This window comes from Aricia agestis, chromosome 6 (genome assembly GCF_905147365.1).
Source record: "Aricia agestis chromosome 6, ilAriAges1.1, whole genome shotgun sequence".
Lineage (NCBI taxonomy): Eukaryota > Metazoa > Arthropoda > Insecta > Lepidoptera > Lycaenidae > Aricia > Aricia agestis.
In genome coordinates this window covers 17,866,626-17,881,541 of record NC_056411.1, presented here as the reverse complement: position 1 = coordinate 17,881,541, position 14,916 = coordinate 17,866,626, and the positions used below count along the sequence as shown (strand labels likewise).

The 14,916-nt window shown below is 35.6% G+C and overlaps 1 protein-coding gene and 1 non-coding gene across 7 annotated transcripts in view; both read right to left on the bottom strand.

Moving 5' to 3' along the window:
• Positions 1-14,916, bottom strand: part of LOC121727815 (autophagy-related protein 23-like) — a 57,917-nt gene that overhangs the window by 24,629 nt on the left and 18,372 nt on the right. The window contains exons 1-4 of one of the 6 annotated variants that reach the window (XM_042115824.1): positions 10,553-10,665; positions 10,397-10,452; positions 9,901-10,061; positions 9,163-9,541 (exon numbers count right to left, since the gene is read on the bottom strand). In XM_042115824.1, the coding sequence (XP_041971758.1) occupies positions 9,163-9,541; positions 9,901-10,061; positions 10,397-10,452; positions 10,553-10,567 (611 nt within the window). In that variant the 5' untranslated portion in view covers positions 10,568-10,665. Of the gene's footprint in view, positions 1-9,162; positions 9,542-9,900; positions 10,062-10,396; positions 10,453-10,552; positions 10,666-14,916 lie in introns of those variants that run through there. The other 5 variants (XM_042115823.1, XM_042115820.1, XM_042115819.1 and 2 more) reach the window with 5 other exon arrangements.
• Trnac-gca lies at positions 10,130-10,201 on the bottom strand. The gene has a single exon. It is a non-coding gene; the product is annotated as a tRNA-Cys (tRNA).

Below are 14,916 nucleotides of genomic sequence, written 5' to 3'. Positions count from 1 at the left end.
TTAAAGAAGGAAACGTCCGAATAGGTATTGCATTTCCAGATAATATTAGCAAAGACGATGCCAATGTACTAGATTTCACTAGAATATGTAAGTTCGTGCCAAAAATAAAAATATTGATTCGTTGTCTGATCTAAGTACGCTCCCGTTTGCGTTGGTCATGCTAAAACCATAGGAATATAATATTATTACAATAGACATTGCATGTCGAGGCATAATTAGCGAAACCTGAAAGGGTGGGCCTGCAGTTCTCCCTTTGGGACTGCTTAGGGCTACTTTGACATTTGATGTTTTAAATTGACATTGATCACAGTAAATGGAAAAAACGGAAACGCCGGAGCAGAGGGCGCTACTAGCATATACAGTAAATAATCCGACCAAGATCCGACATGTTGCACATTATCATAATATTGACAGAAAGTTAGACTAAGTTAGAGTTAAACTACTACAGAAACTACTGTCAAACGTCGAACAAAACTTTTTGTTGGTGCCGCTGCTGGCGTCTACCTTAAAAAACATTGCAGTACTATATGATAATATTATATCCTATTGAACTTGCACAAAGGTTTGTCTGACCTACAACCTATCACGAATCCTAGGTTGCAACATACAAGTACATGCATCTGAAGTGATTAACAATCGTTTTGTACTAGTGAAAGCTATTTAAATATGCATAGTTCTCAGACAGAGAAAGCGGAAACTTGTTTCACTTTTAAAACATAATTACATAATTGCGTTTGCGCAACAAAAATGTCTTGTTGATACAATTTTGATAGAGATCGTCGATATGTTGATATAAAACTAAGACAAGAGTTGTATGTACTTATATTTATTCTGTCTGTGACAAGAGGACAGAGGTAGGGGAAACCTTTCAAGTTTTGGCTGTATAACAATTCTGTTTTTTATTCTTCTTAATAAAAATGAAGAAGAAGAAGAAACAGAATTATAATCTTTTATTTTATGTTTGATTAAGACAAAATTGGATGAGATTTTATTTACTAAATGTGTCTGTGGCTCAAGTACGCCATTGTAAATTAGGAGACGAGGCCAAAAGCGTTATGCGGGTCACTGGCTTCTTTTGAGAAGCAACCGCATTTCATCTCATCTACTCTAGCACCTCTTAAGTAGCTTTAAGCCGTGACAGATGGTTCTTTAAAATGTGAAAAATATTTTATGTGATAAGAATTTTATCCTTAGTTTTCCTTCTGGATATTGAAGCTGAAGAGACTGCCTATTGTTTGAAAGCGCCAAATCTCACGAACTACTAGACCGATTCTTATATAATTTGGCCCAAATAAGCCACGAGGAAGGACATATGCTAGTTTTTGCTAGAAAATGTACGACTCCCACAGGATTTCTTATTTAAGCAAGCAGAGCCACGCGGATCTAGTCTTGGTATTATAAAGACACGATTCATCTAAAATGTTGCAGGATTCAAACATGAAACGGTCATTGGAACTGACCAACCGCAGACGCATATAGTGTAATTCGAGTCTGGCGTCGTGTCAGGGATACGCCATGTCGTGCCTGCGCCTGCGCAGTGTTCGGTTACTGCCTCCTTCACTGCAGTATCAAAACATAATGATGCAACTGTATCAACATTGGTTTCCTCTTTAGTAAAATTGAAGAAAGAATCAATAAGCTGACGCTATCATTTCATATTTCTATTAGTTTTATCGTATGAAGAATACGTGAAATCTTTCTCTCTTATTTTGTTTTTCAATTTTTAAGAAGAATTTATGAATTCAATCTGCTAACATGATGCAAGTAATAATTATGTCATTAAAAAAAGTCTTTTAAACTGTATTTTAATCAGAAGTTAGCAAGCTGCAGCCTGCAATCATGAGCGAAGTAAAAAAAACTACTTTTTTCTTGGCGAAAGAGGGATCACGAGATCAAAGAACTGCTCTTGCACAATATGGGTCAAGAACGTGATTCACTAAGCCTTCGGACCGGAGGTCTGTTATTATCAATCGTTGATGTTCTGCCAAATATAGACGCATTATTCGAGCAATGAAATACTGTAACAGTATTATGATTATAGACCATTATCCAAATTACAGCATTATGTCACATTAAATAGTCTTCCTGTTGATCTAACTTTGGAGATATCTTCTCGATTTTAAATTGTAAATTAATATAACAAAGGCATAAACTCGTTAACAAGCTCAACCGAGCCATTACGGATCGTCGTGGGATAATAGCAACAATGATCCAATTACCAGTCAAGTGGTTAATAGGAAATATCAGCTTCATATTGCTGTGCGAACCGAGGCGAAAAAACGCTTACTTAGATGATATCTTCGCTGGTCTTGAGAATGCATCCTTGAGAATTAAATACGAAAACCTTCCTGGTTTAGTGAAGCGTTAAAATAGTGTATTTTTCTTTTAAACAGTACAGTTGAGTTGTTAAAGTAGCGAACAAATATATTGACTTCATCGTTACAGAGTACAGTGTTCAATGCTGTCTTAAATCACTAATAATCTTCTTATGCAATTGATAGGTAATTAGGTATGTACCTATAAAATGAGATGATATAAGTACATATTATTATGAAAATTTATGTAAAGTACTTACCTATCTATTGCATAAGAAGAACATTCAATGTTCCTATAAATGCTACAATAGATGTTCTAACTGCACTAGAACATGCAAATGTTCACTTATTTGTTAAAATATTAAATTTTGTTCTGTACCATTACATATTATGAAACAACTAGAGCTAATTACAAGTTTGACATAGAGCGAATTCATCTAAATATTAAACTTTACGACTTTTAAAATAGTCGAGTTTATTTTATTGCTAGATCGTATGTCTAATTTTATGTTAACTACGTTATCGTCATCAATTGTTTTAGGGTGAGGCTTCTTTGATGATGCATTGTGACAAATTCCTTTATCTAATATATTTTTTAGTCCCTACCCATCCTTATCTCACAAGCCTGCTACAGTTTTTCATACCTTTGACGAGTGGTAAAAGAATTTTCAGTTCAAAATAAGAGCACCAAAGGAGCTAATTAACAACTATGCAGCTCTGCAGCTTTATAAGGGCCATAGAAATGAATCCATCCGAGGAGAAGCCTCTTTATGCTTACGACCAACCCAAAAGCAGTAATTCAGTCGTCCATGTATAAGTTGATTTTCTAAACATCTAATCATTCAAGTCTGAAGTTGATTTTCTTAAAATCTAATCATTTAGTATTATGAGAAGATACCTAGGTCCTAGAATCTAGATGCTACGACGTTTTACTCGTTCTTATAGCTCCTCGAAATTTAAAAATAGGAATGGTATATTGTTCCTGCTTTAGGCAAAAACCCATACAATGACTCGTAAACAAAGGTGGAACAATCGTCGCAGTTTTGGTATCGTAATTCTTTTCGTCTCATTTACAAATGCGTCATATTCTCCAACCTATTTGTGCAAGTGTGGATGCGCCATTTTCTTAGCAAGGTTACCAACCAATACAGCTGTATTATATATATTGAGGACCTATTGTGTTACTTAGTCATACGAGGCAGTTTTCAAGTATTTATAACTAGTACTGTTAGACAATAAAATCACCGCACAGCATTATTTCTGATGATTGAGTTATTAGTTATTACATAATACAAAAATTTGATCAAAATTTTATATGATGATTACAGAAAATGTGATGTAGATCATGTGATAAAAACCGGTCATCAGACAAAATTTATTATTTTGTGCAGTGCTACAGTAAAACAATCAACTGAAACGGTTGGTTGGTTTTTGAAATGGGAGCCGTTTTTACAGTCAACGTTACTGGATGTAACTTGAGACACTTAAAAATTCCAAATTCCGTCTTCAGTATCATTGCAACTCTTGAAAATCGCTTTAGTTTATTTTCATTACTGCTTCAGCAGGACAATAACACTTTCGACATCTTATTTTATTATTTTTAAAACATTACCAGACGCTTACACAGTTCTTTAAGGCCCTGTATTCCCAAAAACGGACGATTTTCAAATTTTAAAAGTGACAGTAGACACAAAAATATAAAGTGTGTGACTGAAAGCGTACCAGCTGAACCTTTGCGCCTGCTATTTTATAGTTTTTTGATCGTCGTTTTTTTATACATCAATTAAATCGAGTCAAAAAAACGAATCGCCCTAGATATATTCTTTGTCTTTAATTCAGTGCAAAAATTATCTGAAAATTCCAAATAACTTGGACATAGTATGGAAAATTCGTTAAAAGAAGAGGTAAGTTTGGGATTTTTTTCTATCGAGTGAAGTTCATGATATTGTGTAATGACTAATGGAATATAAATTCCACTGTGTTAGATCCTTAACTAACACATATATTTTTTTCAGAATTTAAATTACTATATTTTTGTGTCTACTGTCACTTTTAAATCTTGAAAATCGTCCGTTTTTGGGAATACAGGGCCTTAACAGTCTATTTAAAGTTATCTTACGCCGGAGTTTATGAGAGTAATCCTTACAGCATCAGCATTAAGTTCCTATCAGATGCAAAAATAAGCCTGAACAGCAGTTACTTGTGTTTAAAAATAAATTTCAATATTCGGTGACCATTAAAGGTTTAACGACTCTCTTATTTTAGTTTCTCGTTATTTTTACTTCTCTCATGGGACAAGTTCAAGAGTTCTTTCAATGACTATTTAAATACAAGTATTTTAAACCAGTTTCGGCTTACGAGTTCTACTAGTTACAAACCGAAAGTGACTTAACAGGTATCTTTCACATTTGCTAAGATTCTACATCGTTACTTATACCCGACTTAGGTAAATGTAAATTATTTCTAATCTGACAGTAAATTTATTGAAATATCTAAAAGGAGACCGTAAGTAGTAGCATTAACTCCACAAATAGAAATCATTTACACAAACACAGACATGTTGGCATTCTGCAAGTTTATTTAAATAAGAACCTAGGGACAACCTCCTTATTTGCTAAACCTTTCGAGATTCAGTTAGCTGTTAGCGATTCTAGCACAAAATATGCTCGACAAATATTTTTGATTCTCTTCTAATAACTCAATTGCAACTTTTATGCCTCATTAAATGAAAATACTTCTTAAAATTTATTATCAGCTTCACCTACATAACGACAATCGGATGCAGCAACACCATTAAAGGTATTTCCATTCTCATGCGGAATAACAATGACGATCCATCGCCGTTATTCCATATTCATTGCTAGCCTGATATGGAATGGAATTTCAAGTAGTGGATCTTTTAAAACGATGAGTAAACAATTTTAAACTTATTTCTCCTGTTCTTAATTTATATTAGGTAAAACATGAAAGAGAAATTTGAAGAGACTTAAATTTCCATCGTTGGTGATCGCGCTAGAAAGTTTCTGACTCCGTTTCAATTCAATAAATCATTTTATAATATCAACGTCCGATATCGCAAGATCAAAGTCACGGATTCTCGTGCGTTTCTTAGCGCGTTTTATAATCTCAAACTGGATGCGTACAATCACCTTTCTAAAGGTATTCGCTCGCCGCGTAAATAAACTGCGATCGCTTCGATATTTATACACCTCTCAGACGCTGACAAGACCCCTCTACAAAGCTTCTGTTTTGGCTCTCGCGTTTCGCTAACGAATCCATTGTTTATGTTGCCAGAAATACTTGATTTACTTTCTTTACTATTTTGCATCTTCTTAGTTGCAACAATTGCCTTTTGCTTCTCATTTTCTTTGGTCAGTGTTGCACACTTTGGTTTTAAAAACCCTGATGGTTACAATAAAGTTTCTTAACTGCCAGTGCTCTTTACAAAGTCCAATGAAAAGCTTTGTCTAAACTCTAAAGTATTAAGAAATAGAAACTCCGTGACACACTTCTCACTGTGCGGTTGCCTCAATGCTGAATGCGCTTATTGTTTATAAAATTTATTGTCATCAGCGATATCTTAAAAACATACTTACAATATCAGCATTATCTGAATAAGTCCATTCATAGGCACTCTAGACTGATAGAGCCAAGTATGAGAAGACGCTTCATGGAGTTTTACAAGGGTATGTTATCCATTTTTTGTTACATGTTAGTCATGTTACCTAATGTGTTTCTAATCATTGTAACTACGTCCCCATGCTTGCGTCATATGAACACGATCCCTTTTAAAAGCGCATCAATAGGCATTGTCACGAAAAGAGGAATACAATGGAATACTGTTAGCAGACTAATTAGGACCACTTACGCCAGTCTGGACTCAACTAAATCTTGGATTAAATATAGTTATCGTTCTTGTTCTTTGTAATTTATGTAAGAAATGGCATGATATTTTGGTATGCGATTAAGAATAACCCAGATTGGCGAAAGTCTTAGAATTAGTGTTTTTGGTGATTTGATTATGATTGATATTATAATTGTAGTCATCTTATAGGGTGAAATAAGCCCGAAATGAAGAAAGTATGTCTTTTCCCAAACATCTTTTAGAGTAATGGTGAATTTATCTTCAGGCTTACGAATAAAAAGTGAATTACAATTAGTAATTAGATAAAACATAATCATTGTAAACTTTTTGAATCTACAATCTATATAAATTATGTACTTCATTATCAACCCAATCTGAATTAGCTCTTCAAGGTCGTGTCGCGCGATATTTGGAAGGGAACACACAATTTATTAGGTAATAATTATTGGTATTTTAATAGAATAAACTATTAAACATTGCAATAGCATTAATTACAGTTCCTATTACGAAATCAAATCAGATTAATAAGTTAACATTTCACTAAAGGTTGGTTTAAAGACTTTACAAAGGCTTTCGATTGTATATCTGCCAAATCAGTGGGACATTTGGATGGGTTTTCTGTATAAATTGTTTGAAAATTGATTCTAGTTCGATCGTATATAGGGCAGAAACTGCCTGAGGTTCTTTTTACATATCATATTTATATGTAACAATGGTGTTCCACAAGGTCATACCTTATCTTCCACAGTTTTCCTGTTTTACAAATGTGACAAAAGCAGACCTAGGTATCGCATTTAAGCTGTACAAAGCATTGCTTGACCTTTTAGAACAATAATGAAAACACATTTTTGGAAATAAAGTTAAAATCTACAAGCTGCATCATGTGGAAATTACGCAAATTGTATAATGAATGAGGGAAAAATAGAACGTTATTTTCCCGTGTCTATACCTGCTTGATTTATTATAATTTGATCATCAAAGTAGATCGTGACATTCACTACTGCCTAAAACATTCACAAATCGAGAGCTTAGAAAGTAACCGATATGACCTTGATTTCTTACAAAACCTCAAGAGGTATTTAAAACTATAGAGGTAGGTATTTTATGAAATAAAAATTATATATTCTGAAGATCTTAATTGATATTATTTAATCTAAGCCAACAAAATATCATCAACAAGGTAGGTACAAAAACTGGAATTTATGGTCCAAGAGGATCCATGGTCCCAGACACAATCTTTTGTAAGCAGATAATGAAACATTTCAGAGCACATCCAGCAAAATTTGGTGCTTAAAATAGTCAGGTATTTACACCCAACATCCTTACAATATTTTATTTTAAAGTAGGTATATTATTATGGCTACCTTTACTTTACTGGTCAGACCCCCCACCGCGCAAAACTCGACTCTCCAATAAGTCCCCATAATTACGGAGGGGGCTTTAATTTGCTTACGTTAGCATTCCAGACGATAGAAAAAGCAATACATCGACAGAACACGACAGTAAAAAACCCCTAAAACTAGCAGGGAAATTATTTATGTTGCTGATAGAAAAGAATTTGATCGTCCAGTGACTATTAAGAGCAGTAGTTTCCTTACTTATCTGTAAGCATAATTATTAAATGATAATAATATTACAGTTTAAATTTTTATAAGAGAAGATAGCGTTATAGCTTCTATAGAATGTGAAACGAAGAACTTGTTTGCATTTATCAATATGACTTTCACGAGTAAATACTTAAGAATAATCACTGTGTAACTGTAGACACTGTTCTTGCACGTAATTTTGTGATGTATCAGTAGACAGGAGACACTAAATTAGATTCACTAGTAGGTATAATTACAAGCAACTATTTTACACGGCACACACCATTATAAAAAGTTCGTTTCGTTTTTTTTTTAAGTTCGTAACTCAAAACACCGGCACCGGCGGGTAAAACACGTCCGCAGCCAACCGTGGCAAACAAACTTGCTATCCGGCCGCTCAAAATGTCTGATCTTGCATTTCTTTCTATATAAGCCGACCGAATTCAAAATAGCCAGTTTGATAACATTACACTCGCATCGCAGTACCTACGCGCGAAGTCGAACTAAGTTACGAGGATATTACACCGGCGTGGCGCGAGAAAGAGACGGCGCATACCAACAAGATATAAGGCGCTAACGTCGGAGAGGGATAGGTGACATTGTATAGAAGGAGGCAGTTACATCGACAAAAAACTCGTCACGTGTGAGAAATGAAAATCGAGTTGTCCCTATTTACAGCTATAGAGGCGTATGCAAATTAAACTTTAAGATTGTAGCAATAGACTTCTATATCTAATGATAAGAATTAAACACGAACTACAGAGTACCTTATTGTGGAATTTTAGGACCAATGCATCAATTACATTCATACCCCAAAGCAAAGTAAGTATTAAAAACCGGTCAAGTGCGAGTTGGACTCGCCCATGAACGGCAGCAGCAATAAGGTTTTTTTGCTATGAAATTAAAAGGTTTTTGATTTATTTTTATATTTCAGTTGATTTAATGAAAGTTAAATTAAGGTTTAACATTTATGACGTATAAAAACTACGGAACCCAAAAAACTACTTGCAATATCTCGTTCCAACCAATTTTCGTTGGTAGTTTTTATAGTACTTAAGTAATGTAAGTAAATCATATATTTGTTTTGGAATTATCATATTATCATACTTTAGAAGTTAGAGGGGGGGGGGGGGGGGGACACACAGTTTACCACTTTGGAAGAGTCTATCTCGCAAACTATTCAGGTTAGAAAAAAATTACATTAGAAACCTCAATATGATTTTTTAAGACCTATTCATATTTCATAGATACCCCACACGCATAGGTTAGATGAAAACACCTTTAGGAATAACTGTAGCAACATTCAAAACTACATGAATTATTTGGTCTGAATTCCTTAATTTTCCCAGACTTATATATACCTAATATGTAAAGACAATTTATAAAAAAAACTTACCGAATCCCCAAAAACGGGACCTTCTTTACATTTTTGACAACGTTAGCATTCGTCCAAACTGTGTTGTTATTGACATATTTTTCGCGCTTCAACTTTTCCCCCTTTTCCCTCTCCTTTTCAGGAACCTTCGGTTTCAGAGTTGGCGGCAGAAGACTGTCCGATTTGTAGTCTGTCTTCGAAGGTGCTGGCCCCTTTTTGATGATTTTCAGAACGTTCGTACCAATGTCGTTCTTGACTTTGTCGACCACATTCTTGGAGCCCCCTGGATCGGGGGTAGTAGGTTTGTTTCTGAGTGGTCTAGCAGGTTCTAGAGGCTTCTCAGCTCGGAGGGAAACTTGGCGATCGATACTACGTCTTTTTAGATTTTGATCAGCTGGAGCTGAAAAAAAAGAAGTTAGGCCAAGGTTCACTCGTACGGATCCGGGTTAAAACTAATTGTGGGCTTAATTATTATATCTTTCTCATAATAATGAATAACGACAGACGACAGTCGACAGATGAATCGATTTCGATATTTAATCCAAACTTTAGCCCAGTCGTGTGAAGGTACTAGGTAGGCCTAACATGGCCTAACTATTTAGCAAAATCTAGTTAGAACTTATCTTTGTAGTTATTCTAAACATTGATTTATAAATAACATGTTTGCTGTGTTATTCCCTAAAATAATTGAAAACTACCAAGTACCTTATAGTACCACATTTATAATTATCTGGTCGATTATTCATACGTTATACGTACCAGTCCTAGGACGATTTCTTGTAACAGGTTTTGTCTCTGCGCTGCCTATTTTGGTGGCTTCTTCTCCTGTAGTTGTAGGGACCGCTTTGCTTCGCGAGCTGAAGGTTGCTTTAAAAAAGTTTGCCGCGATGCTTCGTTTGCTTGGCGAGCTGGGTGGTTTTCTAAAAATAGTTTAACTTATTAGTTTAGCATTACCAAAAGTGAAACAAAAAGTATAAAAAGAGTTACTAGGGGACACCCGGGTTTGAACCGGGGACCTCTCGATCTGCAGTCGAATGCTCTACCACTGAGCTATATCCCCGCTGTGTTGTCGAACGAACATAATGTATAGAAAGCGAGAGGTTGTTGTAGTTGTATTAGTTCAACTATGTGATAAAAGATGGCGCTACTTATATTGTTAACTTGACTTTTTCGGACTTTGATGGGTTTACTTTACTTCTTTGTTATAAAAATATACTTTTTAAATTAAAATTTATAACAAAAATTAAATACTTACAGAGATTTAGTACTGTCAGGCACCTTTGGCACCTTTTGATGCATAACCTCCTCTATCTGTAATAAAAGAAAAGAAAATAAATAAAAATCAAAAAGATTCTGAAATTTGCGAACTTTCAAAGTCATAATCACGAACGAAAAACACATTATTACGCACATTTTCGAGACTCATTTTAACAATGTCTTCATCATAAGATGCACTGATCCAAAATGCAACATTATTATTGACTCGCTATCTCTTTCCTCGACTTATCACTTTTATCGTTATTGATTAGTTATTTGTTCTATCCGTAGGTATTTTATAGTTTTTATACAGTAGCCAATTATTTTTAGCGCGATTATCACCAAAGTCTAGATAAAAAAATATTTGTAAGTACCGCCATAGAGGAATAAAGTACCGCGTAAAGGCGATGAGTTTTGTATCTGTCCGATCTAATATTTTTCTGGTAACCGCTTTTCACTTCATTCATAGTACCTAAGTACTTATTTATTGTTTTTAATGAAGTGCCCTGTGCCACAGTAATATTCCAATTTTTATATTATTTTGTTGCTTCTGTTATCATATCATCAGCTGTTATCAAACATAAACAAACATGACTTGTTTTGATGTCAGATTCAAATTTCGAATTAGATTTTTTTTTAATGAAATAAGCGGGCAAACGAGCAAACGGGTCACCTGATGGAAAGCAACTTCCGTCGCCCATGGACACTCGCAGCATCAGAAGAGCTACAGGTGCGTTGCCGGCCTTTTAAGAGGGAATAGGGTAATAGGGGAGGGTAGGGATGAGAAGGGAAGGGAATAGGGGAGGATAGGGAAATGATTAGGGTAGGGGATTGGGCCTCCGGTAAACTCACTCACTCGGCGAAACACAGCGCAAGTGCTGTTTCACGCCGGTTTTCTGTGAGAACGTGGTATTTCTCCGGTCGAGCCGGCCCATTCGTCGACTTAATTAAGGAACATGCAAAAGCGCTCAGTAAAGTCGGTTAACGTTATTCAATTATTCGAATGATTCAACGGCAGGGTAGTGTTGAGGTGAACTACCTCCTCCCACACCCTCCGCGACTCCTCCCCATGATATCATTCAACGAGCACACGACAAACCTGTTGGCAGGTTACAACTTACAACCAGAAACAGCCCACACAGAATCAGCACAATCATTTAAAAACCTATAAATATGTGTGACGTTGATTGACAGGCGAGCTAGTTGGAAATTATCTTCACGCTTTTTTCTTTAAAAGATTGGGATTCGGCCGGAACGAACAGCAGATGATCACACGTAACAGCGGAATTAAAAACTTTCGGTCGTACGTATAGAACCTCCTCTTTTTTAGGGCTCCGTACCCAAAGGGTGAAAACGGGACCCTATTCATGAGACTTCGATGTCTGTCTGTCCGTCTGTCTGTCTCTAGGCTGTATTTTAAGAACCGCTATAGGTAGAGTTCTGAAATTTTCACAGATTGTGTATATCTATTGCCGCTATAACAACAAATACTAAAAACAAAATAAAATTAATATTTAAAGGGGGCTCCCATACAACAAACGTGATTTTTTGGCCTTTTTTGCTCGATATCAATAATGGCAACAGGTCACAAAGGTCTTATTTATATGTCTACTTTAATAAAAATTCATGACGTGGAGGCACTTGCCCATACGTTATCACAAAAAGATGCACTTTCAGCGCTGCAACTTTCACAGTGAACTCTATATAAGGGACACATAAACACCTTTAACAATCACTTAGTTATATCATATTTATGATATTATGTTATAACTTATACGCCTTGTATAATCAGAACCAAGAAGGGGGCCAGGGGCTTTTCCTAGGATTTTATAATCCAAATAACTAAGTTTGGGAAGCCCTATTAGAGAACACAGAAACCGATGAATAAAATAAATTTTATAAATCAAATTTGTGCGGCTTCGTCCTTGCCACTTGATTACTGTAAGCTTTGTAGATAAGTAATGGGTTATAACTTATACCGCGGATCTATAAAGAATGTGTATTTTTTTTTTTATGAAAGAAGGGGGCAAACGAGCAAACGGGTCACCTGATGGAAAGCAACTTCCGTCGCCCATGGACACTCGCAGCATCAGAAGAGCTGCAAGTGCGTTGCCGGCCTTTTAAGATGGAATAGGGAAATAGGGGAGGGTAGGTATGGGAAGGGAAGGGAATAGGGGAGGATAGGGAAGGGAATTGGGCCTCCGGTAAATTCACTCACTCGGCGAAACACAGGGCAAGCGCTGTTTCACGCCGGTTTTCTGTAAGAACGTGGTATTTCTCCGGTCGAGCCGTCCCATTCGTGCCGAAGCATGGCTCATCCACGCTCTCCCAATTGAAATTATTACAAAATGATGGACCAAAATTATTGAAAAGTGCTTACTGCAAGCCCTTACTGATTTAACATAGGCCACATAGCATTGAAATCTATACTAATATTATAAATGCGAAAGTATCTCTGTCTGTCTGTCTGTCTGTCTCGCTTTCACGCCAAAACTACTGAACCGATTGCAATGAAATTTTGTACACAGTTATTCTAGAGTCTGAGAAAGGACATAGGCTACATTTTGATGTGGGAAAATATCTTATTTCCATGAAAATATCGATGAAAATTACTTCGCATTGCGCGTGGCCAGCGCTCATCCCGGGGGTCCTGGGTTCGAGTCCCGCAGGCGGAACAAAAAGTTTTCAATGTTCCTGGGTCTTGGATGTGTATTAAAATAATATTTCAAAAATCTTAAATATATTTTATGTATAATATTATAAAAAATCCAGAAATATATCGATGCAATTTAGTTCTAATACGATTCAACAGATGGCGTTTTATTTTATTATAGTTCTAATACGATTCAACAGATGGCGTTTTATATTTTACTTAAATATATTTTATGTATCTATACTTCTATACTAATCCATACTAATATTATAAATGCGAAAGTATCTCTGTCTGTCTGTCTGTCTCACTTTCACGCCAAAAACTAATATTATAAGTGCGAAAGTATCTCTGTCTGTCCGTCTGTCTGTCTGTCTGTCTGTCTGTCTGTCTGTCTCGCTTTCACGCCAAAACTACTGAACCGATTGCAATGAAATTTTGTACACAGTTATTCTAGAGTCTGAGAAAGGACATAGGCTACATTTTGATGTGGGAAAATATCTTATTTCCATGAAAATATCGATGAAAATTACTTCGCATTGCGCGTGGCCAGCGCTCATCCCGGGGGTCCTGGGTTCGAGTCCCGCAGGCGGAACAAAAAGTTTTCAATGTTCCTGGGTCTTGGATGTGTATAAAAAAAATATTTCAAAAATCTTAAATATATTTTATGTATAATATTATAAAAAATCCAGAAATATATCGACGCGATGCAATGAACATTTTAGTTCTAATACGATTCAACAGATGGCGCTTTTTTGTACTTCGTTGGAACATAGAACTAATCATACTTATTAGTTATTATGTTTTTGTTTATAGTTTTTAATACGTTAGAATATTATGTTTAATAATATTATCACTTGCTATAATAATAATCAATCTATCTTATCTTATAGAACTCCTACTGCATTTCTAAGGAGTTCGAGTGTGTTGTGTTGGCCTATATTCCATCCAGAAAATATATCAATGCAATCAACATTTTAATTCTAATATATGAAAACAGATGGCGCTTTATTTTTTACTTCATTATTATAACAGAACTAATCATACCTACTTTATTATATATTATTGTTTTTATTCATAACTAGCTGTTGCCCGCGACTTCGTCCGCGTGGACTTTAGTTTATAGCGCGCGGTGTCAACAAAATTTGTGTCAAATTTAAAAACTTTTTAAAACCCTGGTAAGTGGTACCCCTCTTAGGGCCGCGCTACACCGGAATGGCAGCGCTGAAAGTGCTCGCCTCGCTAAAAACAGCTGTGCAGTGTGCACATAATCTGTACTAATATTATGAATGCGAAAGTATCTCTGTCTGTCTGTCTGTCTGTCTGTCTCGCTTTCACGCCAAACGCCAAAACTACCGAACCGATTGTAATGAAATTTTGTATACTGATAGTCTAAAGCCTGAGAAAGGACATAGGCTACTTTTTTACTGGAAAAAAGGGTTGTAAGGGTCGTAAATTTGTTAAAAAAATTCATAATAGATGGCGCCGTGCGTCTTCTACATCGCGCTGACGCTTGCTCAAAAGTCTTTCTATAAGAGGTGGTATCATCTTACATTTAAGTCTCGATTTTTTTCGATTGTTATATCTATTCTACGGTATTAAATAACTCAGTACTTTATCTGTGCAGGCAGTGACGTAACCTTAAGACCAAATTTCACCAACGACTGTTAAAGTTAATGCTCGAATTAGTATCACGTTAGCTGTTTTGTTTTTCATATGAATGAAAGAGAAGACAGGATATTTTAACAAGCTGTTAACACTAACAGACGTTGGTGAAATTGGGGCTAAACCTATCAATGATAAATAGTTTATGGGTAAAGTTGTGTAATTGGGGGGCTAAATAAGCTTTAAAATTTGGCATAATATAT